Here is a 27,711-nt window from a genome sequence, read left to right on the forward strand (position 1 = left end):
ATTGCTCTCCTTTTCAGAGTACTTGTTCGTATTTCTTAAACTTCTTATACTCTTGTGCCATGTGCATTTGAGTTCAGGTTCTTCTGACCAGCAGTATTTTTTGAGGGGCGTGTCTGCATCTTGTGTTCCTGTTGGCAAAAGGCCATAAAAGGCAAGGTAACCTCAGCCCACACTTAGTTTTCTTCATCATTATCCTTAGCTACAAGTTAGACGTGTGTGATCTACCTGTTGTTTTGGAAAGAGTTTTGAGTAGTTAACCGTGCATTCACTTATGTTAATTATTTTCAATAGTATTTTCTTTTTTTGTACCAAAATATAAAATACATGTTTTTGTCAGAATCTTCGTAGAGCAGTTATTATGACAAAATACATATCACTAGTACTAATATCTACAGAATACCTTTTGACGTTAGACATGCAAGACAATTAATGTGTTGTTGAAGAACATATAATAGGTAATATGCTATTTTAAGGCCTTTTCTAGGAGAACTCAATGAGGTAGGGAATTCATATGTTTTTCGGACAAGGTCATCCAACAACAGATCTCTGTGTAATGTGCTTCTGACCTGACGGTCCAGTGATACAATGAATGCTTATCCTTCAGTTGTCTGTTTACAAATTCTCAGAAATCAAGGCAGGTTTCCACAAAAATAATTAAGATTCAGCTTGACCAGACCGTGAATCTTAAGAGCATTCTTTCAACAGAAGGATGGGCCAGATCATCTTCAGAGGTCCCTTCAAACCTGGACTTTTCTGTGATTCTGTTAGAGGCAGTTCTGTTACTCTGGCTTGAAAAGTATGTCTGCGTATTATACAGTACTATTGTCTGACAAGCTACATAAGATGTAAGAAAAATGACGGTTCCTCCACAGCATTGTGCGCTCCCTGTACCTCAGGACAAGGAAGCCAGATGGTTAGCCTGAGTAGATAAAAGACCAGTTTCGTTAGAATACAGATTATTTCAAGGCTTCATATTTGCATACCGGGTAGAGAGGTTTCACGTATTGTTAACAAAAAAGCAATCATGCTTCTTGATTGCTTTTAGCTGTCATGAGTTGTCATCTTTTAGTCCATTCTACATTTTTCACCATCTTTGTCATACAGCTTTCAGAAATGCTGCTACTGATGTGTATTGGTTTATATTATCATTGAAACAGTTTTTAGCGTCAGTAGCAAATGCTTCAGAAGTAAGATCTCTGCACTTTGTCTTTGAAAGATTAACTGTGAGAACTCATCCAAAGTGTTTTGCAAATTGTGGTTTTGTACTTCTACCTCAACTAAGTAGTATGGCTGCCTAGAAATAATGTTAAATTTGTACCTTTTATCTTATGAACGCATTTCTGTCAATCTTTCTTCATATTATTGTAATTTCCTGAGATAGAATCACAGTCATGCTAGAACAGCATATCTGATTGGATTCTCATGGATTGGAAACAGCCAGTTCAGGTTTATCCTACAGGAGTTTGCACAGCTTCGTTAGCTTCTTAGATAGACGTGCCAAAAGGAGAAAGATGTGAAGCAGCTACCTAGACTTCAGCACTTTGAGCTGAACTGAGCACTCTGAGCTCCCTGCCTCAGACTCACAGATTACATAGACTTCTGACACTCATCACCTATGATAATAGCTTGATGACTGTTACATAGAGAAGAAATTACCATACAATAGCTGTGGTTTCCTGATGTGTCGCTCTTTGAGCTTCTCTTCTGGAGTATTAAAATGCTTCGATCTCACACAAGGGTGGAGTTAGGGGGTGGTGGAGATTGCCCCAAATCTTGTATTTCTAGACAAGAGACACCGTAGGCAACCCATAACAATGGGTAAAAGCTTTGAGCTCACACAACATACATGTTCCAACAATAAACGGACAAAATGTTACTTAAAAGAGTGAGATGTAGTACAAAATGAATGAAAACTTGGTAGTTTGCAAGAGTTCTGGATATTCTCTACAAGGCTATAAAATTACCTAGTTTTTTCCTGCCAGTCAGATCAGTTTGTTGTGGGAGTGAATGAAATGATAATGCCTGTAACATCCATCGTGGTGTCCGTTCTGTGAGGGAGGACAGTCTTCTTGGACAGTGGCTTATCTTTTTTGGTTTTGGTGCCATCCACAGCCCAACCTTCTGGCATTTGAATACTGAGTGGATACCATTCCGCTGCAGCAGCATTTATCTTTTTCTTTCTGAATCCCAAAGTGATGTAATTTTTCTTTTCATACTTAAGCTCTCTGTTTCTCCCACACTTCCCCTCCCCATCCATTTCTTTCATGCTACAAATTACTAAAACATCATTCTGTCCCCTCTGCAGATATAAGCACTTGCTCTCTTTCACTTTTACAGCTTCAGGGGATGGGAGGTTGTTTTGTTGCTGTGCTGTACTTCATCAGTCTGCTGGCAGTTTGAGGAGAGTGTGTCAGTTTGAAATCTGGTGTCATCCAACTGAACCAAGGAGTTGGTCTTCCAGTGTTCTGTTTAGCTGATTTTAAGTACTGAATACTCAAAGCATTCACTGTGCTTCTTATAGGTATGGCAGTACGAATGCCTCAAACAACTGCATACGTTGTGAACAACGGACTAGCTCTTGGATCTGGAGCACCTCAGCTTACAGTGCATCATCGACCACCACAAGTGCATGCTGTGAGTAGTCCTTTTGAAATTACTTAATGCAATTTACAGGCTTGTGTCTGCATTAATGTCTTTCAGATTGCTTCTTAGTGTGAACTGCAGAATAGTGAAATGCCTTGTAGACACTTTGCAGGCAGTTCACGTGCATAGCACCACCCTATCACCTACAGCAACTTCTGCCAAGAATGGTAAAAGCTATGCGATCTGTTAGCTTACCCCAGAGTTCTCCAGATCACTAGTAGCACATATTGAAAAATGGTGCATGAATTGTCTGCAGGTGACTTGTGGAGTCAAGGGTACAGAAGAACTGCCACTAAAAAGTTTAGTCGTGGTTTGGCTACGAATTGGATGACCTGTTTCTCAGTACAGCTGTTTGCAAAACTGAGGTAGGAGGACAAGGTATAGACAAGATTCTCAAGGTTGCCAACTCCCAAATTTCAGAGGGTTTTTTTTATCACTGTTGGGGGTGATTACTTCTGCATCACCTCAAACCCCTTTTTGTAAGTATTTGAGAATTTACTCTGACTCATACGATTTTGTTGTTGAGACTGAACCAAATACATTGCCTGCATACTCACTGTTGGGCAGTCACATCACTTGTGATGTCCTGAAACGGTAAATATATTGCCAACAAGGTGGCTCACCATTCTTTCAATCTAGACACCGTTCAACTTCATGCATTCTCTAGTGATAAATAATGAGAATAAATCAAGCCACTATCACACAGAACACTTACGATGACAAAAACTACCCCAGATTCCAACCTGAAAGGCCCCTGGCTTGAAGAGGAACAAAATTTTGTACTCATTGTAACCACATTCCTAAATTCATCTTAACTAACATAAATGAGAGACCATAAATGAGAGACTGTTTCTGTGGTATAAAAAAATCAGTGGAAAGCCACATGTGCGCACTTATTTCAAAATTTTCTGGAAACTGAGGCTGAGCTTTTGTGATCAATTTAAGGTGATAAAATTTATGTGGCACCGTTACTCATTCTTCCTTTTGTGACTGAAAACCTGCCTGTTGAGAACAGAACTCAGCCTGTTAAGCGGAGTTGTCAGCTTAATCCCACTGCCTGGGGTGTTTTGGGTAATGTGGGAACAGCAGCTCAAGTGTAGATTAGCTCAAAGTCAGTGTGAACCTGCCTGCTCAGTCTGGGTAAAGGGCACAGTGTGAACAATGGTCATCTGTACAGCTAGGGATTTATATGCAAATAATAAGAACTTACGGCATCCTTGTTCCACCCCTTCTCAACCTTTGCTGCCGCTCTCTTGCCTGCGTGCTCTCTGCACACAGGACTTAGAGTTGTGATGGTTGGGTGATTGCAGGCTCATTTGCTTCCATTTGCTTGGGGAGTGATGAATTAAAGCCGCCTTCCACTGCTGTAGGCTCTGACCTTTCCTTTATTGCTCTTATGTTGCTTAGGAGCCACCACGCCCTGTACATCCTGCCCCACTCCCTGAGGCACCACAGCCACCACGTCTGCCCCCGGAAGCTGCCAACACTTCTCTGCCTCAAAAGCCACAGCTGAAGCTGGCACGGGTACAGAGCCAGAATGGTATTGTGCTGTCATGGAGTGTCATGGAGGTGGACCGGAGCTGTGCCACTGTGGACAGTTACCATCTCTACGCCTACCACGAGGACCCGAGTGCCACTATGCCCTCCCAGTGGAAGAAGATCGGGGAAGTGAAGGCCCTCCCGCTACCTATGGCATGCACTCTTACACAGTTTGTGTCTGGCAGCAAATACTACTTTGCGGTCCGGGCTAAGGACATCTATGGACGTTTTGGACCTTTCTGTGACCCCCAGTCCACAGATGTGATCTCTTCCCAGAGCAGTTAAACTAGAGATCTTGGAGCCTTTAAACCTGTCCTACCACCAAGAATTACCCTGGTTTTGGGGGCGTTGATCCATGCATGAAATTCACTTTTAAATCCACTCTCTGCAGGATTACTTTAGACAGTTGTGTGATACACTACATGCATTCAGAACCAAAAGAAAAATAAAGTCTCACCTGCAGCAAGAGAGCCTGTTTTTTTCTGGATAGCGCAAGTCATGGGCCATTTGAAAATTTCATTTTCCCTTCCATGACAGCTGTTCCACCTAGATACCTACCTACCCTTTATCCAAGGGTAGCCTGGATGCCTGGGGTTCTGCTTCAGAGTGGGAACAAAATAATAAATTACAATTTGTCTGAAGCAAAACATACACATCTGTAATACCTACCAAGGCACTAACATGAGGGCAAGAACAGGGTTGCCTCTTGCCCCCCACAGCTCTGTGAGCAGGCTGTGATACGAAGGGTGATTCAAGGTCTCACTTTTGTACTGGAAGATTGAGTGGTCTGGTCTTATTTTACAAACTGTAATGAGCTTCTCAGAGGGGAGGGAAGGGAACTTGAGTCTGGCCAGGGAACCAACGTGTGTAAATTTGGAGGTGGTAGAAAAAAAAAAAATCACCCCACTACCTCCTACCTTGCCTAAATAAGAACGCTCCTCTATTTTCACCATCCTCCCCCACTCACAGTGGGAATGTTCCCAGGTCAGATCTGAAACTGGATTGTAGAGACTGCATTCACACCTCTCTAGCTCAGATAATTTCTCTGCCCCTCCCCCATACATCCAGCCCTATTTTTTAGATTTATTTTGTGCCTTAAAGAATAATTTCAGAAATAAATGTAGCCAGATACCTTGTGGTGTTCTTTTATTTGCTTGGAGTTATTTTTCCCTTTACCCTTCTAGCCTTTCATTACTGCTGCTCATTTTCCTGGCCTGCAGTAATTACTATTTCTGTAAAGACCAGGAAGTGTAACATCTGCTGATGCTGGATTCGTTTTTATCTGCAGTATCATTCAACCCTCTCCTCACTGTAATTTTTGAGTAGTTGTTTTTGTCCTGTGAAGAATATTAGAGTGTACAGACAGTATTTTCCACCAGAGCCTTTCCCTGTTCTTTTGGGAAAGCTGTATGCTGCAGTTCAGCCAAAGAAGAAACCTCTGTGGTGTGGCACCATGAAAGCTTCTAGCTGTTTGCACTCAGTTTGGATGTTCAGGTAGTATAAAAAGATAGGAAGTTGGCCTTCCAGTCCTCCTCTTTATCTCAGTCACCAGCCCGCCTCTGCAGAAGGCTAAGGCCACCAAAGCAGTTTAGAAACAATTTTAGGCACTGGCCTAAAACTTGGGAGCAATTGCAAATGTTAATAGACGCTTTCATGATGCTTCTGAGCTGAGGAAAGAAATTGGTGCATCTGCCCCACTGTCGTCGGCATGTTAAACTTGCTTTTTGCAGAACCAAATTGTAACAAACCTGGACAAGAAAGTACATGTAAGGTTTTTATTTTGGCACTTTTCAGAACAAGGACAGCAGTCTCATTCCTGCCCGGCAGAACCAAACAGTGGATTTAGAAGGGAGAGAGTTTTGGTTTTGTTGTTTTTTTTTTTTAAATCCATTTCACCATGTAACATTTCGCCAAGATAACATTTTTTAATTTCAGTGCTCTCTTTCTTAAAACCAACATTTTAAAATGTAAAGCAAGGTTGAAAAGGGCAGGAAACATTAAATCCCAAAACATGGCTGGTGAAATACGCTATGAGATTATGGGTTCTTTAGTTTTGTTCCCTTCGAGAACTTTTATCAGTGACAGAAACTGCATTGTAGACTTTTGTTTATACTATTTGTCTATACATACACTCCTTCATGTAGCTGGGATTGTCACTTCTGTCAGGTGAGTAACAAGTATTTTCTGTATGGAAACTTGCATTTAAAGTACAGCAGTTTTATTGATTTGGGCGAGCAAAAATTCTGTCTAAATCCAAGTATCATGAGAGAAGGTTCCCACTGAATCTCATGTATGAACGATGTGTAACCTTTCCTTTGAATAACAGTTGTCCCTGTATTACTGGTGCCAATAATCAATAATGCCTTGAATTTTTCTATGTTTAATTAAATGTTTTGTCTGCCTATTTCAAGGAATAATTACTTAAAATGCAGTTAGTCTACTTATGGAAAGTTGGGTCCTTACAAAGGCAGTTCTGTACTAGAGGTTAGAGCAGTTCATTCCAGTTGATGGCTGTCAAGTCCTCCTTGGGCAATTTTTTCAAATGTGTCTTTGAGGTGGTACCAAAGGGCCGTTGGCCATATCAGTACAATGAGGTTTTATAGTTGGAAAGTTAAAATAAATATTAGAGTGCAACCTAGAACTTATGCTGCTTATTTAATTGTGATTCCAGCCCAAACTATACATGAGCTTTGCTATAGTTTGTGCTTGCGTTTAGGTCACGATTGTTCTTAGCTTTGTCTTGCTTGGGGTAGGCAGGGGGTGAGAGTCCTATGTTAGAAATTTTTTTTTTTTTTTTTATTTCCTCCAATGGAGGTATTAGGGATGGTCTGGTATTGTGTTTGGAGGCTTTGTGGGCTGTATCTTTAGAGAAAGAAGACTCATCTTCATTTACTAAAGAAAGATGTAGTTCTCAACTGAACTGATTGTAAAACCTGGCTTCTGGCTTAATAGATCCATTTCAGCTATGTATGGCAGAGTGCAGTTGATTTTTTGTGAATAGATTAAATAAGCTGCCGTTTGTTGACTGAAGCCATCGCAGCTGAAAGCCGACTTCTCTTTTGTTTCATCCCAGCAGAGCTGCTAAAGGTCCAGTTTCAGAATCTTAAGCAAGTAATAGTGGCCAGTATGCGATAAAGCATGGCTTGGCTTTCAAATGCCTGGCTTTGTGTGGAGACCTTACAGGTAGCTGGTTCTTACACCACTGAGACACAGAGAGAGAACTATGCCATTTCTGTGAAATCATTTTCATGGTGGAGCAGATCTCTGCAGTGAGTATTCACCCCTTATGCTAACGAACAGGAGTATTGCTTAATTCCTTAACTCATGGCACTTTTCCCTGTGTTGTGGGGTGGCTGGTTGATTTTATTATCCTTTATCTCCCAGAAACGATAAAACTATTGAGAAACTAAATTTCTGCTAGCAACAAACATTCAGAAATAATTGGTTTCATTTAATAGACTTTATTTGAAAGTATTACCAAAATATCTGGGAACATTTAGTACAGATCTGTTAGCACCATGCTTCTAGACTGGGCCCTTCATAAAAGTGTTAGTTGCTGGAGGCTTCCAATAATCCACTTTTAAATATGCTAAAAATATCTCTATGGCTTTTAAGTTTGGTTGGTTTTTAAGATGGTTGGCTTTTAAGATGGTTGGTTTTAGTTTCTTCTCTGCACTTCATGCGAGTTTTTCCATCTTACTTTAAGTACCCTGGCACAAAGCTGTTCCTGACTTAGTGTTTTGCTGTTGCCACTGGGTACATGACATTTCAGCAGTACCTCCTTGGATCCAGTTCCCATGTTTTAGCAAACACAGCACTGATTCTACGGCGGTGTTTTCCATCCTCATTTACTTTCAGGTTTGTTTTAGGTGTGGTTTGTTTTCTCTGTGTGATACAAGGGCATCTGGGTGTCCAGGCTGAAAGTAATTTGAGTTAGTTCAGTTTCTAGTTGGAGAGGAGCCCTGCTGATGGCAAAATGCCATTCCTTTCCGCTGCGTTCCTCCTAGTCACAGCTTCACTGGCCTCCTTTATTTTAGTGTATGTCTAAAAAAGCTTTACTGAATTCAAATAACTAAATGCTAGGAAGGGGGCAGACTGTAGGTATAGCGTCTGTACTGTATCTGCAGTGGCAGCTTTGGAAAACGTGAGGGTGCAGAGGCAGGTTCCCCTCAGCCCGTGTTTATTTCCATGCTCTGACCAGCCTCCCCAGGAGCAGCAGCTGGCCTTGGCCTTTGCTCCTTCGAAGTACTTGTGCTGCCGTTGGCCAGGGTAGATCCCTGAGCACAAGCACTGAGACACTCGCCCATCCCAGGGTTTTAGCACAAGGCTGGAAATGCCCGTGGTGTCTTCCCTGTAAAAATAAGGGGTCTTACCCGGCTTCCTTTGAAAACAGTGGCAAAGCCCCTCGTGCCTTCAGTGGGAGCGCAATTGGGCCCAATAGTAGGATCCGAGCACTGTTTTGTACTGTAACAAAAATAGTCACTTCAGCCCTTCCTTTATGCTGTTTGTCTTAAATGTCCAATAAATTAGAATCTGTATTATGTGTAGGGACAGGTCAAATCTGTTCCTGCTCCCCGAACAGCCATTCCCCAGTATTAGAGTATTGCATACACTGTACAAAATCAAGCTGTGATTCTGCCTTCTTATAAACTCTTTAGTATTTTCATTTAGTCAAAAATATCTATCCAGATTTTTTAAATAGAAGCTTGATATATTAAATATATATTTTTTTAATTTGTTGGTTTAGATAGGGGTGGGCATTGTATGAAAACACTGGAGGGAGAGGAGTTCAAATGACACTGAGCCAGCCCTGCCACCAAAATCTGTACTCCCTTCCAAACACCTTCTGAGGGGAGAAAGAAAAAAAATAAGGATAGCTAAGAGAAAGCAAATGAATGAACTTTCCTTTTCATCCCTTCTAAGTAAGTACCTGTTAAACTGCATCTTTATTTCTCATTGTCATTACGCAGGCTGAGCATTCTTTTTTTCTTTTTTTTATATATATACATACATACACACATATATATATGTTTGAAGTGCTGTCTTAATTTAATGGGGTATAGCTGTAAATAAGACAACTGGGTAGTAGCTGTTTGGGGAGTCCTGTTCAGCTTTAGTAATTTATTGGCTATTAGGAGTCAAACGTGCAAAATCCTTGTTAGGAAACTCAGAATCTGATTTCTTGTTTTGTTTTGTGGGTGGACTTGTAAATACAAAAAAATGTAGGACTGATTTAACGTCCAATTTAACCTGGGCAGTTGCAAGCTCTCCCCATTTTTGTATGTACTGTAGATTAGTGTGTGTGTGTGTCTGTTAACTGTAGTGGGGTTCTGTCTGACAAGCCTGAAATTTATACTTTGAAATAAACTACTGGGTTTTTAACATTTTGAGTCATCTGTGCTTAGTTCCAGACTTCTCAGGAGACAGCTCTTTCAGAAAAAGCCCGGGGTGTTCTTCCTCTTCGGAAGTGCTGCCACCTGGAGCACTGCGGGCATTGCAGGTTGCAGGCTTGTTGCCCCCCTGCTCAAGTAACGCTGAGGAGCAATGGGTTGGCTCTAGGTCCTTCCCGTAAAGTCAGCTGCACGGTCCTGCCCTCCCAGCCTGCTCACAGAAGCAAAAAGTGAAGCAATTTTACAGCTTCTGGAAAGTCACCTTTCAGGTGCGTTTGCAAAGCGAAGAGGGGCTATGTATCCTGGACAGGCAGGAGCCATAGACTTGCACCCCCAAAGCTGCCCCTGAGGGGGACAGGATGGAAACCAGATTGCTGGTGCTGCTCTCCCCTCCCTCCCAAGGGGCTGGGTTTGGCCTCTGAAAAAATGGTCGTTCTTTTAGCAAGAGGCTTCAAAGTGCAGGCGCTGCCTTTGGTTTTTCACAGCACCCTTAAGCCTGAGAGCCTTGAGCCTGCGGCAGCGGTCTCAGCAGTGCCCCACTGGCCAGGCTTCTCAAGCTGGGGGGAAGCTGTTGTGCACAGAACTAATTGCAGCAGTCAAGGGTAATGTAATGAAATCAGGGGTAATAAAAAGGGTGGTTTAGTGCAGGGATCAAGAAAGTCTCTGCCCCCCACCCTGTTGTTTTTCAAGGGCAGAAGCCAGGTGTAGCACGGTGAAATGTGTTGTGCAACTTAGCCGAGAACCAATGAACTGCCTTACTAGAAAGCAGCGTGGTAAAAGCTGCCTCTTGGGCCCAACTCTGCTGCCAAATTGCAGAGAACTCAAACTGAGTACTTACTTAAAACTTGGAGTTGCTGACATGCTTACCCTGAGTTAGTGCTGACCCCATGCTTCAAGGGCTTAAAATTGTGATGGTAATAATTGGTTTTCTGGCACGCACTTACTGTAACTTGCTTCAAGTCTCTGACTGAAGGATGATGGACTCCTGTGAAGTGATGCCCAAACACAATCACACTTGAAAGTCCAGAGTTTGACTAGGAGTGTACATACTGCACATCATAGTTTGGACCATTGGTTTTATCATAAACGATAGTTGACCACTCTGATGAAGCACTGTTGTAATTGCAGTTTGTGCTGGTGTGAAGGGCAGTGAATAAGTGAACATCCAGAGCCCTCACTTTGTTTTGCTGCAGAGTCATACCAGTAGTGCCTATGTGCTGAACTGGGAGGGGTGGGCAGTGGTGAGTTTGTTACTGGAATTCAGAAAAGGGGGTGGTAAAGGAAGCAAAAACTTGCATTAGATGTGGCAATTCTGGTGGTCTTGCTGGGAGAATTCATTTCCTCTGTAGGCATTCTTTAAGGAATAAACAGCAGGTTTCTTTTTATTATTGCAAGGGAGGGGGTTATCACAGCCACCTCTCAATCCCCCCCCTCTTCCCCGCCGCCCCCGCCAAGCCTGAAAACCTTAAGTTTAAAAGGCAGAAGCCTGGAAAAAGCTGCAAGCGGGGAGGCAGCTTCTGCCAGAAGCCCTTTGCTCAGAGCACACCTTTACCTTCCCATTTTTTTTCCTCACTGAGAGCTGCAGAGGGGAATAAGATGATGAAAGAGGCCTTTTAACTTTATGCAGCTACCTGAGAATTTAAGCTGTCAGTTCCCTCTTGCCCCTGCCTGTAGGTGCTTGCAGCCCCACTCACAGCCTTCTCCTCCAGTCCCCCGATGTTGCTGCGCTGGGGAGAGGAGCTGGACCCAGCTGCTGTGGTTGTGGCTGGCAGATCAACCCGAGCTGGCCTGCTGACAAAAGAAGTGCGCAGGACGGCACAGTAAGAGGAGTGCAGTGACCTTTAACAGCACAACCATCGAAGGCCAAAAAAAAAAAAAATAGCCACAGTCACACGGATCAGAGTCCTAAGGCTCGTAAGGTCCCACTGATGTAAACATTTACTCATGGAAAAGGGCTCTTAAAAGTAGAGCGCTGTTTTCCCACAACTCTGGGCTTGAGCACAAAGCAGCTGCTGCCTCAGGGTAGGAGGCTCGAGGTGGGAGAAAGGCAGAGCTCCCCTTTCCGTGCATATTTACAAATGGGCTTGTCACTCCTGCCGCTGCACGCCTCCACTCCCTGCAGGTGTGCCCCTGTCAAGAACACTGGCCGACACAGTAATCCATCAGCAATTTCCTGATCCCTGGGGACCAACTTTTAAACAATACTCTTACATAAAAATACTAATGGAAGATTGCCGGTTGTATTTACTGCCTTTTCATCCAATGTTGCTGTGTTGCCTAGGAGTAACAGTCAAGTAGCAATCAGCCATCCTGCAGCCTCTCTGTGCTTCCAGTCTCAAACAAGCAGCTGATTTTTGGTTCTCTGCTTGCTGTCAGCTCAGATCCCCGCGCTGCCCTTCATCACCCGGCTCCATTCCTTAAGTGTGCTCCTTAATGCCTGTTCCAGCCTGTTCAATTCAGTGCAATCCGTGGCAGTGGCTCTGTAGCTGCCAGTCTCCAATACAGGAGTTTAAAACATGTCTCTCAAGGCAGTGATCAGCTGCAAACACCTGAGGGCTACACAGAACAGTGCTTAGTTCATATTTGGTGCTTATCCAAAAAGCATCAAGATTGCTGCCCTGTAAGGCTGGAGCTGCAATCAGAGCGTCCCAGCGAGAGCTCAAAGCTGACAAACTGTTTGGCTGAGCACTGCTGTTCATGCTCGGGGGACATCACAAACCCCCCGTACCCCCATTCAGCACAGCTGGAACAAGGCAGGGAGGGGTGGCTGGGATTGCAAAACATTACATGGGGGTGGTCTACGCCCACAGAGCTTGGGGCAAGGATGAGCCACACAGGGGCAAGGGCTGACACAGGGGCCGATGTCCCTGGGGTCCCAGCTGCAGGCGAGCAAGACACCTTCACTGATAGAGAACCTCAGGGGCAGGAGTAAAAGACGGGGGTGCCACATTTAAATACTCTGTGGCCAAGGGTGCCTCCTCCCCACCGCCTCTGGCAGAAGGCACCTGTGCAGCACTGCCCTCTCTTTTGGCTCATGAATGACACCAAATGAACATCCCCCTCTAGCAAAGGCACAGCTGCAACTGGCACATACACCAATGAATATACTTACGGTGTGGCTCCCTGTGTCTAGCTACCACAGCTAAGTAATTTTGCTGATTTACCCAATGAAATGCTGTATCGCAGGGCAAAAAACAGCTCTGTGGTGAGTAATTCAGCAGTTACAGTCATTTTACACAGTGCTCTCCTGCCCCTGTATCCCACCCACTCCTCCGACCCCTGCACATGGCACAGATACTCTCCAGCCTCTCACACTTACCTCCTTCTGCTCCAGCAAACAAATCACTTCAGTCTTTGCATGGATTTTCATGCTCAGCAAGAGCTTTACGGTAACTTGCTGTCTCCCTCTCCCCTTGAGGGAAATCGGCCCTACTGTAACAGCCAACTATTTAGGGTGGAACCTCACCCTGCTGCAGTAACTCACTCCCTTCCCCATCACACAAGCTAAACTCCATCAAAACCTCACACTGCTCATCCTTCACCTTTGTAATACAGGGCAGTTGCTTTGCAGTTTAGCTTGGACTGCCAAGGCCATCAGACAAGAGCTGTTTATTTTGTTTTACTTAATTACATGTATAACACCTAGCACAAAACAGTCCAGTGACTCGATTCATCAGTGTAAACACAGGTAACTAAAAGTAATACGCACAGCCCTGGCCCTCACAGCCGTCTTACTGCCACGTTCCACCTCCGTAGCTGAGGAAGCAAGCAAAAAGGTCACCGAACAACTGCATGGGCCGATCAGTAAGGGATCTATCGCACAGACACATGCAGACAGAGTTCCTTCCCTGCTGCTATACTGCAGCCTGGGGCGGGGGGGAGCGTGTGGGGTGGTGTTTCCAAAAGCATCGGGCTGCTTTCAGAAATCACCAGGCTCATCTCTTCACTACCTTTTGCAGCCTGACCTTTGCATGCTGCTTTGGCGAGACAAAGGAAATCTTGCAAAAGCCTTGCCCCGTGTGCCTGTTGTCTACTGATCTGCCACGGAGAACAGGGTCTTGAGTCTTTGGTAGTGACATTCCTGGATGAGAAGCAGTTTGAGGACATCTCGCAGCCACTGCTCTAACAAAAGGCAGACATCAGGCCAGCACAGAGGTAAGGCCACCACAGGCCAAAGCAGCCACCTGGCTTGGCCCAGCTCTGGAGGCAGGTCCCACGTTGCTACTAGAGACAGATCACTCATTAACTGCATTGCGCTTCACTCCCGCTCTGGCAATAGCTGCGATGAGGTCTCAGATCAGGGACAAGCAGTGCCACACCTGCTTCCCATCAATCCTAGTCAGAGGAAGGGCCACCCAAATAGCTCAGAAGAGCAGAACATGCATTGGGCTGCACAGAGGCAGCGTATGTCAGAGCAGGCAGGACAGGGGAAGGCAGGTAAGGCACAGGGATGTGGACATCCAGGTCAATTTATTACACGCGGGAATTAAAACTTCCATTAAAAAAAAAATCCCATTTGGGAATATTGATGCTGGTTTTACAGGATCGGCCTCATGGTGATGAAATGAAAGTTGTATGATTCTGGCAGACCCTGGTGTCGCGTGTGGTTAAACCGTCTCCAGGTGAAGACAGGGAGACCACCCTGTACCGGGGGGCCATTGATTGCAGTGGCTATAAACGCCGAAGCCAGGCGGAAATCTGACACCTGTAATAAAGGACAGGAGTTCAGGGCAAAATGGTGGCGTGGCGTTAGACATGCACCCATCCCACAGAGCAGGAACTGCTCCGGGAGATTTGATAACAGTAAATAAAGTGAGGAAGGGGGGATGCGTGCTGGCCAGGCAGCATTCCTCCCCTGCACAGCAGCATCTGCAGCCACAGAACAGCCAGCGCTGAAGGGCAGTAGCAAAGCACAAGCCCATGCTGCCCTCTAGCCCTTGTGCTATCCAGGGTGTGAGAGGCAGCACATCTGCCCTCAGGACAATCCTCCCTGGGTTTGGGGGTCTCCAAAAGAGCTGGAGCTGCAGCAGGCAGCTTAGAGGGCCTGACCTAAGATCTGCTGCGTGTTAAGCACTTGGGCTGTCCCCTCGGGCATTGTCAGGGTAATTTAGGAAAGGACAAAGGCAGCACAGAGTTAATGCTGCTTGCCCAGACTCTGCCCTGTTTCTTCATTATTTCTCAAGAGGTCCCCAGCCTGCTCCATCTTCCCAAACTGAGACACTAACATTGCCTTAGCTTCACTGTCAGGTTTTGCTTCTGCTCTGGGCTATTTCTCTCAATGCCTCTCTGAGGTCCCCTGTCCTCCCCCAGCCCAGCCCATTCCCTTTGCCTAACTGCTGGCAAAGGCATCACAACCAGCATGCACTGACCTGCTCCCTTACCAGACACCTCTACACAGCAATTTTCTGGATTCGTCTCATAATAACCAGCTCTGGGAGCTCCTACTGGCTCACTGCAGCAGGCAGCCAGCCTGGGCTTGCGCAAGCTGAGTGGACAGCACTGGCAATGCCAAAACAGCCTCCACAGGGCCCATCCTAGCAGCCAAACTCACAATCCAGAAATGCAGCAGGCTGGTCCCCACAGGATAAAGCACTGTCGAGGGCTGGGCAGCTGCTTACTCAGGTATTGCCCCTCACAGTGAAAATACCATAGAAGCTGCCTAGAAAAACTGCTGCTTTCTCCAGGACAGTGGGTCTAAGGATTTTCCTGCATTCCCCCAGAAAGTCAAGTGATCTTTACCAAACTTTGCTCAAAGCAGTTTTACAGAGAGGTGGAGCCCTGGAGCAGGGTGACTCACTAGAGAGCCAGACTTTTGTAAAGGTAAAGCTAAAATGAGGCTGAAAATACATTCCTGTGGGCTCTGGGGAGGCACCCACATAGTCCTCATGAACAGGCTGAGGCTGTGCAACAGTCACCTTCCCCCAGTGATGTGAAGACTCATTTCGGCCTTCTCTTAGGCTCCTCCTTCTGCAAGGCTTTGGGGTTTAACCCCTAAACACCACAAGTTCCCATGGACATAATTCTTTCGCACAGCTCTCCCTGTATCCTCTGCCACTGTGCCAGGACTGGTGTCAGGGACAGGAGATAGGATTCTGTACAGAATTACCATCTCAGGATCTGCCCAAGCACTGGGACAGCATAAAAAGAGGGAACAGACAGGCCTGGCTATGCCTGCCCTTGCGCAGAGAAACATGCTCCAGGTCTGACAGGAGCACAAAGAGGCTCAGCAAACATTCAGCAGATACTGAAATTGAGGTAATTTACCTTGGAGTCATAGCAGCCTGCAGGCACTGGAAAAGAAGGATTCAGGTCTTCCCGGCAGCAAATGGTGTTGCAAGGATTGCGTTCGGCATAAGGATCATGCTGGTAGTCTGGGGAGAAATGTGGTGGGGAGGGAAGGAGGGAAGAAAAGAAAACAAGTTAGTCCCCTCACAAAAAGCTGGTGCAAAGTGCCCAAGCCACTAAAAGCTGGGTAAATGCACTGGCAGAAACACAGCTCTATCACATCACTCTCATGCTCCTCCCCAGGTACCAGCTAGAAGTCAGTGCTCGAGACAGGACATTAAGTAGACAAGCTCCTAATCCAAGTCCATACAGATATTTCTGCATCCCAGGGGCACCGCTGCCAACGTCTAACCACAAACATCTGCAACTCCACATGACGAAAGCTTGCAGGAACTTTGTGCAGAGAGAAAAGCAGAAGAGAAAGGGAAGGTGGGGAGAAGGGAAGGAAAAGTGCAGCAGTGAAAGCCTTTGTTTTCCTGTTCTGGGCTAGAGTAAGTGGCAAAGAGCAAAGCTTTTGAACACCCATTGTAGTAGCTGCAAGCTGGGAGGGGAAGGTGGACAAGCCTCAACGTCTATGAGCATGCTGCTGCTCACAGCCCAAACAGTAGCGATACCCCACCCTGGGAGAGGCCTCCCAAACCCCAAGCCTGCTAATCAGTGTGCTCCCTATAATTGGGAATAAAAATACAGCATCTAAAGCTATCTGTACTTAGAGATGGGCTTAGCCAGAAGTTAATTACGCTGGTTTTAATCCAGTTAAGGAGAACCTTGTCAGGGAAAAGCAGAGCAGAGCATTACCTACCAAAGATCATTTGCCTGAACAGGGAAAAAAAGACCTAAAGTTTTACACTAAATTCTCTGGTTTGATCTGACCTAACTCTTGCTTCAGATTTAAGGCTTTCAGGATTGACAGGCTGTAGATGTGTTAGATAACAGCAGTCCACACAGTCTCTTGGAGCATCAGAAGCTGTCTGGAAAGGTCAAACAGCAAGCCTGAGGTCTTGTTTCTGTTAAGAGTAATTTTAGCCAGGTTTCCTACCTCAACAGTAAGCTTGTGTTATCTTTTTGCTTTGTGTGTACTCTGCACCTAGGGTAATATAACTCTGATGTGTATGCAAGGCTGCAGCTTCCCACTATAGTCCAAGAAATAAAAGTAACACTGCTTTATTAAGATCAGCTCCACAGTACATAAACATGTGTCTTACTGTTGTATCTCATGATGTACTTCATGCTTTCCAGGTTGGTCACCTTGCCCTGGTCTCGACGGAAGATTTTTGCTCTTGGAGCAAGCTCATAGGAGAAATCCATGCCATACTTCTCAACATATGCCGCATACCCACTGAGATTGTAAATCTTTTCATGGAAAGGAATATTGTATGAAGGCCAGTAACCTGCCAGAGACAAAACCCAATCTGTTCATCACGTAGAAAAGCTGAATGCGCTTGCTTATAATCAAAAAAAGAAAAATAAACCATTTTCCATGCTGCATTGCCTTAACAGCATGTCGAGGAATAACACGTCAAACTGGTTTGAACACAAAAAAATAAGGCAATAGTCACTGGCATGACCAGAGTTGACTCCCAGTATGACACCACTGGAGACTGTACCCAGGCAACCCGCCCCCAGACTTCCACCCTGAGGACTCATCCTGCAAAACAGCTGAGATCAGACTTGCAGGAGTCCGAGGTGAACACGCAGAGCAGCCATAGCCCTCCTGCAGAGGTTTCCCGGCTCAACCTCAGAGGAGTGCAAGATCATTTACGTCCACCAAACTTCCCAGCAAGAGGCTTGAAGTCCCTCCCTTTTTCCCCCCTGCTTCCCATCTCACCAAGGCAGAGTAATTCACCGTGCTGAGATGTCAGGGACAGACGGACGCACACACATGCACAGACCACAGAGCTAATGGGGGCGAACAGGAGACAGGTCAGCAAAGAACACACACACTTCGTGCAGTGGTGGCTGGAAAGCTGTGGTTGCACACAGTGATAAGGAAAGATGGGGGATGCACATTTGCCAGTATCTGCCTTTGAGGGTTAAGAAGTGATTGATCAGCAGGGCAGATCCCTGCCCTAACTTTTCCAAGAGCAGATGTAAATCCTGCAGTTTTGTTAACTCTAAAGAGCAGGGTTACCAGCCAGAACTCCAGAGAGAGTTTTAGGTAGGCGACATACAACTGCATGAAACAAGACTAGTCTAGGAAGCAGAAAAGCTTGTAAAGAGCCAGGAGACCATCCAAGTCAGGATCTGGGTACAGCAAGTCCTGAAAGAAATAAAAATAGATACCTATAACATAACAGGGTTTTTTGTTTGGGGTTTTTTTGCAAGACAGGCACCAATGAGTGTTTAGGCAGACAGTATATACCAGGAGCTAGTCCCAAGAGCAGCAGACTTGCAACTTCTCTCCAAAGCACTAGCCTTCCTGTGGTCAGTAGGGAATGTTGCTTCTCAAATCACACACCAGGATTTGGCTTAGAGATTCGCTATTAGACACTGGTAAATGCAGCGCTCCATGAATTAACATCAGCCCAGCACAACGTGAAGAGTCTGGCTGCAAGATGCTCAAGAAAACCAACTGGGACTCACTGGGAGTGACACACACAGATACAAACCAAACTTCCTGAAGGATGGATATGCAGACAGCATAAGCACCGGAACGCTGCCTGCGCGGAGGCCTTACCAGCTTGGCTTCTGCCTAGCACGCAGCAGGGACGGGAATACCCTGTCTGCTGGCATTTGCTTACGTGACCTAGAGCCTACCTGAAGGAAACAGGTTGTGTACATGTTGTGTTGTAATACAGGCGTCCTCCAGAAATGAGCACACTTGCCAGCCTCTAATGACGCAGGCCGGAGGACACGGATACATCAGCTTCCAAACCAGTAGGGTTTAGTTATGATTCAAAAAGGTGCTATTATCTCACATGAAGGCAGTGCATACAGATGACCTCCTCCTCCCACCTGGAAAAACTTTTTGTTTAAATTGCTAAAACAGAGGAAGCTATTTGAAGTTCTCCTCTAGAAAGAGTCCTTCTGTGCCTCAGGCTCTGCAAGACTGCAAATCCCAGGCAGGCAGTGCAGCACCCAACCTAAGGCAGGCTTTACCAAAGGGCTGCTATAAGCCAGTGAAACCTGCCTGTTAGGCCCGGCAGGTGAACAGTGATAAAAACAAGTCAGAGATGATGTAAGGTTGAAAGGGGGATGAGGAGGACAACATGAAGGCAGCAAGACTTCTTTGAAACAAAATGCTTTCCTCCTCTGCCCATTAGAGGAAGGGATCTCAGCAATATTGAGAGGTAGAGCAATGAGAAGATATGGTGGAAGAGACTGAGATCCCAGGTCTGATCTAACGTGATGCTTTTGATGCTGAAATGGATGCATTACTCGCTCATCAGCAGCAAACGTGAACTGCAGCCCACTCCTGTGCCCTATCCCTATACTGGAGACAGTATTGCTCTCCCCACCTCCTCTAAAGGATTCTTGAGTTTTCATTGTCAACACACAGAAAGAACCTTGACACCTTCGCCTGGAAAGGGCAACATAAGAGATTCCTGGTTTTTAGAACTCACCTGCACTGGCCTACAAAACAGGCTGACAGAAGCCATAAAAAAAATCTTTCCATTTTCAAACCCATGTAAGAAAATGCTTCCTTTTTCCTCAGATACAGGGCTTCCTACAGGAATGCCTGCCTTTGATCACCTGAGAACTCAGTTCTCATTCTCTGTTGTTTCTAGGTTTATGCTTGAAAGAGACTTAAAAAGCCAATGCTGGTACAAACTCACTCTGACCAGGTCAGAGTGTCAAAAGTGCATGGTTTTTGGATACCAGCTACAAGGCAATTATGGAGTGTGCCAGGATCAGCTACTCTACACCACTTTAAGCCAGCACTGCTCCTGAGAAAGGCAAACTTCCTTCACCTGGGCTGCTCCAAGCACCAGGGAACAGGGCAGGGGCCTCGATGGGACTTGTCTGGTGTCCTGAGTGGCATGGAGGAGTCCAAATATGCTGCTTACAGGGGCAGTGCTGGCTTACAGCAGCTGAGGTCTCTAAGGCACTTCTGCAGTGTTTAGCCCACCCTGTCTGCTGAGGGCTGTCCTTTTAATGTTTAAACTCCTAGAGACTGACTGCTGCATTACCTAATACACAGAAGGTGCATTTAGATATGTGGGAAAAGCCATACTGTAAATGTAAAATAATATGTAACTTCTAATACACGCTGCCACCTTCAAGAACAGAGCAGCCACAAGACCTCCTAGGAGGGAATAAGTGGGCACTGTGTGCCCAAGCCCAGGGGCTGGGCTCAGTCCTACAGGGAATCCCAGCTCTCCGAGTCACTGCTGAAAAGGAACTCGGGGAACCCTCTAAGCCTGGCCTCTCTGCACAGGTGCAGCACTGCCGTGATGTGGTTGCATTGCTTCAAATGCCAGAGCTAGAGGGTCTCTGTTAGCTTGTTTGTCTGCACCACAATCCACAACACAGCACAGAGAAGCCCAAGGCATTTCAGCACCTAAACTACACACAAACACTGGAAGATAAGGTGCAACAGCCTACTTTCATATCTTCAATGGATAAAGGAGCCAAAGAAGCATAAGGGAGAGACATAGGATTTTTCCAAATTATCGATAAGAAATATCTCATAAAACCATACTGACATTGTGGCAAGCCTAAAATAAGCCAGAACTTTCCAAGGAACCAGACACAAGGAAAAATTCCAAAGGGAAACAACCCCAGCTACTAACATAAATGCATTTCCAGTAGTCTTGATGATGAAAAGCAATTCATCAATTCACCTCTTCAGCACGTGATTACAGGAGGGAGCACAAAGCACCAGACACACACTTAAATGTGGAATGAGCTCAGGCTTTTGGATGCTGACATAAAGTGTCTAGAAAACACTTGTGAATGAAACCTGACAGTGGATGCTTTGCTTCACCTAGGTTTTTCTTTGTTTGTTTTCCATCAAGTTGTTGCTAGTCTTGCTAGGGGATTAAGGAATCTTTTAAACAGCAAATATTTAACAGCACAAGTCTTATGAGGAACCCGAGAGAATTGGGGTTGTTTAGTCTGGAGAAAAGGAGACTCAGGGAAGACCTTATCTCTCCCTACAACTACCTGAAAGGAGGTTGTAGCGAGGTGGGTGTCAGTCTCTTTTCCCAAGTAACAAGCGATAGGACAAGAGGAAACGGCCTCAAGTTGTGCCAGGGCAGGTTTAGATTGGATATTAGAAAAAATTTCTTCACTGAAAGGGTTATCAAGCCCTGGAACAGGCTGCCCAAGGAAGTGGTTGACTCACCATCCCTGGAGGTATTTAAAAGACATGTAGACATGGTGCTTAGGGACATGGTTTAGTGGTGGACTTGGCAGTGCTAGGTTAAGGGTTGGACTTGATGATCTTAAAAGGTCTTTTCCAACCTAAACAATTCTATGATTCTATGATTCTATTTATCAGATAACAGAGCTCCAGAAAAGTTCAGGAGCTGAATCTAACATACAACTTCTCTCATATTTAAAAGCTCATCTCCTTGTAGGGTGACCCACTCACCAAATATTTCAAGTAGCCCACAGCATCACAGTTATTTAGTACTGCTTCAAATAGACCTCACCTTTTTCCTCATGGGTCTCTAAGATAGGGCAAAACAATACCAGAAAAAAAAGTCAAGAACAATAAAGAAGGTAAAGTCTATTTTTCCCTCCCCTGCTCTTAAGAAACACAGATGCTCACCACATTTCTGCCACAGCATACAGGAGAAATGAATACAATCTAACAGACCTGGCAACAGAGGGATGCTCACACAAAGCTTTCTAACTTGAAACTCAGCACTAGTGTTCAATAAACCCTTCCCAGGTACAAAGCACGATTCTCCATCAGCTGGCACAATGAGATGGCTTTCCTAAGCCAGTAACTACTATAGGAGCTATTACCTTTCCGGAGAATATTTGTTTGATCAGAATACTCCACAAGGGTTGGGATCTGCTCAACAATGTACAATGCACCATCATCAAGGTTCTTCTGCAGCTTGACCTTCTTCAGGTCCAGCACCATGTACTGATTGTTGTAGGTCCCTAGGTATGAGAGCGAAGAGAGAGTTACATGTCCTGCCTGGGGAAGGAAAAGGGTACAAGGGGGAGAGGGAACACATCCTTTTTTCTAAGATTCATATGAAAGTGTACTTACCAGAGTTGCACTTCGAGAAGATTTCTGCCCAAGCTTTGCCACCATCTGCCATCATGTTAGCTATGCGGACCCTCTGCCAAGCTAACAGGGATTCAGGCACCACTTGCTTGGTAAGGGTTTGGTTGAACACACTGTTGGTGGTCTGCAACATTACCAAGCCGCTGCCTAGTATGTAAAAGTCATCCAGGGACACCAAAAAGCCTTAAACAGCAATAATACAAAATTTGTTATCTTTGTGAACCTTTGATATACTCGGAGAACAAAACAGAGAGACAAGCCAAGAGGATATCAATGAGTCAACATGTGTGTGTGTTTGAAATCAAACTGTACAAATATTAAAGATGAGGTGGTGACTTCTGTAAGTGCTTTAAGCCCACCTGTCAGCACAGTTTCTCATTTGTCGTGCTTTCAACACACAACCTAATTCTTTGTCTGGAGCATTTGTTTCATGTTTGCATCCCAAGCTTCTCCTTCGTATGTCAAACTATGTTTTATTCTTATGCTGAGGATTACATACTGTAAATGCTTAGTGAGTGTTTGTTTCTAACACAGAAATTCCTTTAAAAAAAAAACAACAAAGAAAACCAAAACAAAAGTACAAACTCCACAAAGAGATTTTCATCAACCAGTTTCAGTTTTAGATTTTTATTCTGTAAGGACAAAAGGTATTCCTTTACATTAATCCCTTCTGGACTAAATCAAGCCAAGCAGAAAAATCTTTCTTCTAGTTTAATCTTTTCCAGTCTAACTAGTCTTAAAAGCATCTCCAAGAAACGGGCACCTCTTAAATCATAAACCACACTTTGTATATGAGAGAAAGTTTTACCTGCTCCTCTTCCTGACATGTTGTCACTGGTTTTTTTTATGCCTATCAGCCCTGCAAACTCAACGCAGCGATGGATCTCTAGGCAGGATTCCCTTCCAGGTTACATGGCAACGAAAGTACTAGGTCCAATTGCAGATCCCATGCCAGGAGGTGGTATACAGAGCTGCAAAGGTCAGCTATAATGCCATGGATAGCATGGTGACCACTTACAAAGCAGAAATAACCTGACTTTAGATTCCCCAGCTGATAAAGGGCTGCCAGGTTGGGGAAGAAAGGTTGTTAACTGAGCTCCAGAACCTGGTCTCTTGCTAATGAGTGTTTAACAGTATCATTCTTCAAAGAGTAAAAAATGCTAAAATGCTGCTCAACAACATAACAATGAGTTCTACTATGAAGTCTTCTACAAGCAGCTTTGGTAATGCACTGCAAACAAAGGTCAGCAACCTATGACAGCCAGAAAGACAACTCAGCTCTGCCTCCAATTCCTGGGCTTTCATCAAAAGGGAGACCTCCTTCAAGCAAAAGTAATGTTTAAGGGCTTCGTTTCAGCACGATTTCTTTAAAGTCTCAAATCAGAACAGATCCAGGAAAATATACTTTGTGGTCACCTGTTCTCTAAAAATATGTCAGTATAGAACAGGCAGAGCACCCTGGCAGCTTGTGGTTCCTAGTATTTTATTCTTGGAGACAGAAAAAGAGTGTCAATAAACTATTTACATCAACAGCAGAATTCTCTCTCAAATAAGTTAGGACAAGAAAAGAAACACTCTAAACCTGGCTCTGCCAGTCCATTTTATACAGAGACATAGGATACTCCAGTGAAAAACTTGTGTAACAACTCGAGTGCTTGCCCAAACAGAGACAAGAAATGAAATTGTTAAACAATTGTGATTTGAATTGAATGCCAATTCCCATGTGGGTGCCAATGCCAAGTGCCCTACTTCAAAATAAACCAAATAGTTTTTTCTTCTTTTTCAATCGACAAGCTGAGATACAACAGAAAAACTCAACACAAAGCAAGTGTCAAAACAAGGAATGATGCTGAATTAACTGAAGTTTTGACTCTGCAATTCAAATAAATTGCACAGTTCAGCTAAGCTGAAAACAAGGGGATTTCCTTCTGGGCCTTAGTATTTATCAAGTTTTATCTTGCAATGTTTTATAATACAGCGTGCCCTCCATGATACACCATTACTAGCCTAATTATTCCGAGACAACATATACCATTTTGGCTTAAGGCATAGGCACCCCTGAAACAAAGGGAAGTTAAAACACATACAACAGGTTTACTCAGGGAAAAGACATCCGCAAAAATAAAACCTGGATGAAGCCTAGAGACATCAACAGATATTTGATGTCCTCTTGTGTCATTCTTGTCTTTTTAAGTATATACGAGAATCTGTTGTAATTGAAAATGCCTTTTATGTCAATTGTTATCTTACAGTACTTATCTTTTCTGTAAACCCATCTCCCATTTTTATCAGCAACTCTCAATCAATTTTTTTTCTTTTTCTTCTGTTTTTTTCCCCCGTCCCTCCAATTAACCTGACTCTTCCTACATAGAAACAAGCAAAAGCACTTCTGATTGCATCTCCTGGGTCTGAGCCTTTTAGATTCAGATTCCAATCACTGCTGGAAAACTGAAGTTTCCAGAGTCTGGAGTTTCATTCATCATGACAATATTAATCAGCCAAGCAAAGCAAAGTATTTTTTGAAATCTGAGCCACAATATTCCCCAGAGAGTCAGCACACCAAAGAGTATGTGGGGGGTAACACGTTCCTGGCAGCTATTGTTCCTAAAGAGGTAGGCTGCTGCTTTCTAAACCAGATGGCATCAGCTTTTTTGGTGTTTTAAAAGGTCGTTGTGCTCATTCAAGTACAGAAAGGGTCAGTATTACAGGCTGGAAGTCAGAGACATGAGGTCTAGCCATCACCTCACAGGGATGAGAGTAGCTCCCGGCTGAGATGCTCGGTGCTCTGGGCTATAAACACACTTGACAATGGGAAAGGCGATGTCTTCTCTGGATTAGCTTTCTTAATCCCATCAGCAGCCGCTTCTCATGCCAAGACTGAACTCCCACCAGCTGCCTTCCTTCCACTTGCAGACCTCTCCTAGGCACTAAGAAATAGCACATAGCACACTATAGCTCTGGCCTCTCATCTCCAAAGTGCATCAGACACTTTATTCTGATTACCTCCAGGTTTTAGACAGATGTTGAAGGGAGCAGGGAAGCAAGAAATGGTCTGGCAATACGTCATGAGCAAGCTGGTCCCCTGAATACAAGGGCTACCACCCCTTCCATGTTTTGTTCCTCCTAGCTCTTGCTCAGGCTAGGGAAGGACAATGCTGCACTTTCTGATCCTGCACTAACACCAGATTACTTCAAAGCAAGGGACACATGTTATTTCTCTCTCCTGTCTTAGCAGCACACGTATAGCCATCCATCAAGACAACTTGTGCCATCTTGTTCCCATGTCATGGCCTGTCTCAACCAAGCAAGATCCCAACAGCAGACCAGAGGAGCACAGGTGGCAGTAATGTTCTTCTCAACTGTTTTGCTTAAACAGCTAAAATCAGAGTAACATACTTAACAAGACTGTGGCTCAGCCCAGAGAAAGTAGGTCACTACCCAAACCAGAGTGCTTGGGTCCAAATGGTAGATTCCCTTTCTTAAATGGGGTTCAAAACTAACTGTTCAAAAAGAGGTCCATCCAAATGGATGGAAATCTTGGGAGCTGCTATCTAAGGAAAACTGCAAATTTCATCAGTTAATTGGGCTCATTTCTTTGAATGCCTCAATGGGGCAGTGTAGAGCAGTGACTGCATAGCCGGCGGTGGGCGGGGGTACCTTCTCTCTGATCTGTTTTGCTAGGTATGTACTGCAAAACAGCACTTACCTAGTCTCTGTCATTGCATTTCTTACCCCCCCCAAACCGAGCATAGCTTCACTCAACATTTGTAAGCAACTGTAACATGTCTGTACAATTTAAGTTCTCTCTGCTGTGCATAGATTCACCAACCACATTAAGTACTATGTCCAGAGCTTAAACAGGACACTGAAGTCAAGGGTGCCCAAGCATTCAACTCAGACATTCCTCCTTTCCAGAGGTTCACAGAGCTGTCCTATATGCAGCTCTGCACAGATGCTTTCAGCAGAAGAGAAAGCTATGAGCAGAGTTCAGGTGAGGATTAGGATTAGTGTGGAAATGAGCAGCAAGTGGCTAAATCATTCTGCAGAAGCAGAGATTACTACTACCATTCATTTCCATTTGACTGTGCCTCTGCAGCGCTACTGTTGCTCTGAAAGGGACAAAGCAGCAAAGAGAGGACATGCTGTAACAGTGGACATCTGAGCATGCTGGCAGGAATGTGGGGAACTGCTGAGGAAGCCAGCGTGGACTCTGCAATTCCTGCCTGTCCTCCTACCTGCTCAGTCACAGCAGCAGCAAGGAAGCACGAGGCCCTCTAGCTGTATCATAATGCACAGGCTGACATGCATCATGGTTAGTGAATAGTCTTAGATCCTTTGAGTCACAACAAATACTAATTTTTGCAGTGTAGTAGCCTGTCTTTTGAAATTCAGTGAATAAACAATCTGGACAATTTTACTCTGTGACCCCAGGAGAAATCAGGGAGTTGGCACATTGCTTTCAAGGTGGCAAACAACTCCTTGAAGCTTTTCTGACACAGCTTTTGGATAGCAGAAGAGTTTTACTTCATATCCAATCTATTGGATGACAGAAATCTTTTAATTATTTACTTAGGTGTCACTGAAGGCCTGGAAGGACACCTGTCTTTTAATGCTCTTTGTTTCCTCCAAAAGTCAATACTTCTATGTACATTAGGATCATGTTACTGTTCAGGAGAGCTTACTAGCTTGGCCTTTCTTATCGGTTCTTAGTGTCTATCAGGACAGACAATAAGAGTGGGAACTTGCATGTGGGGAGAAGTTACAGTCATCAAGTTGAACCGTGGCCAGGACCTGCAGATTCCTTGGTCAGATGCCCTGAAAAATATAAGGCTTCATCTCATCCCAACATGGAGCAGAGGAATTTGGCATTCCCTCCTTCCTGCATGAGGTCCCTAGATCATTACCAGGCCAGTGCTTTAGAGTTTACTCATCCCCTGGAAAACTGCAAGTTTGTGAACTACACCCACTGCTAATGCAATTTGCAGTAGTCAATGGATCATGCTTGTCTAGTGCTTGTGATAGTATCCTGTAATTAGGCAGCCAGTGAGTACACTTTGCATACCAGAGGTGTCTGAAACTTCACTGTAGCCATGGGAACTATGTTTTGCAACAGTTCTAACTCAATTTTGTTGGTAGAAGTACACCTTACCACATCACTATGTCAGAGACTACCCAGCACAAGCAAGCTTTTAAATGAGCTATCTCTGCAGATCTCAGTCTCAGGGAAGCGCACTGGGATTTCGCACAGTAGTGAACAGACCCCGACCATTTCAGCATAGTAGTAGCTGATTTTCAGGTATCCTCCCATACAGCGAGCTTTATCATTCTCATCAAAACTTGTATTTGACTTTATACAAAGAATTCACAAACGGATCCCAGAGACATCACCACAGACACCCACTAAAAATAAAATAATAAATGCTCTGCATGGCTGATCCTGATCCCCAGTTTGAATCTGCAGCACAACGCAGCATGCAACAGGTGTGCAACAGAGCCACATTCTCCTGAAGGATAGTACTGTCCTCAACAGTATTTCTGCTGAGAGATACGAGATCCAGAATAACCTTCTGTACATTCAGCTGATGAACAGAGCTCAGACAGAAACCTTGGCTTTCTACCAGGTTACACAGGCTTGGCAAAATTCCTTGCAACAAGCGAGTGAAATTC

The 27,711-nt window shown here is 44.7% G+C and overlaps 2 protein-coding genes across 7 annotated transcripts in view; one reads left to right on the forward strand and one right to left on the reverse strand.

Moving 5' to 3' along the window:
• ATF7IP (activating transcription factor 7 interacting protein) overlaps nt 1-9,564 on the forward strand; it is a 116,162-nt gene extending 106,598 nt beyond the window's left edge. For 4 of the 6 annotated variants that reach the window (XM_075153208.1, XM_075153219.1, XM_075153228.1 and 1 more), the window contains 2 exons: nt 2,522-2,634; nt 4,051-9,564. In XM_075153208.1, coding sequence (XP_075009309.1) covers nt 2,522-2,634; nt 4,051-4,467 — 530 coding nt within the window. In that variant the 3' untranslated portion in view covers nt 4,468-9,564. Of the gene's footprint in view, nt 1-2,521; nt 2,635-2,700; nt 2,811-2,899; nt 3,009-4,050 lie in introns of all 6 variants that reach the window. The other 2 variants (XR_012674098.1, XR_012674099.1) reach the window with 1 other exon arrangement.
• A 3,602-nt stretch (nt 9,565-13,166) lies between these two features.
• PLBD1 (phospholipase B domain containing 1) overlaps nt 13,167-27,711 on the reverse strand; it is a 41,524-nt gene continuing 26,979 nt past the window's right edge. The window contains exons 7-11 of the mRNA XM_075153250.1: nt 22,027-22,227; nt 21,774-21,914; nt 17,063-17,248; nt 15,837-15,943; nt 13,167-14,277 (exon numbers count right to left, since the gene is read on the reverse strand). Of these exons, the coding sequence (XP_075009351.1) occupies nt 14,110-14,277; nt 15,837-15,943; nt 17,063-17,248; nt 21,774-21,914; nt 22,027-22,227 (803 nt within the window). The 3' untranslated portion in view covers nt 13,167-14,109. The remainder of the gene's footprint in view (nt 14,278-15,836; nt 15,944-17,062; nt 17,249-21,773; nt 21,915-22,026; nt 22,228-27,711) is intronic.

Source organism: Calonectris borealis, chromosome 1 (assembly GCF_964195595.1).
Source record: "Calonectris borealis chromosome 1, bCalBor7.hap1.2, whole genome shotgun sequence".
Classification (NCBI taxonomy): domain Eukaryota; kingdom Metazoa; phylum Chordata; class Aves; order Procellariiformes; family Procellariidae; genus Calonectris; species Calonectris borealis.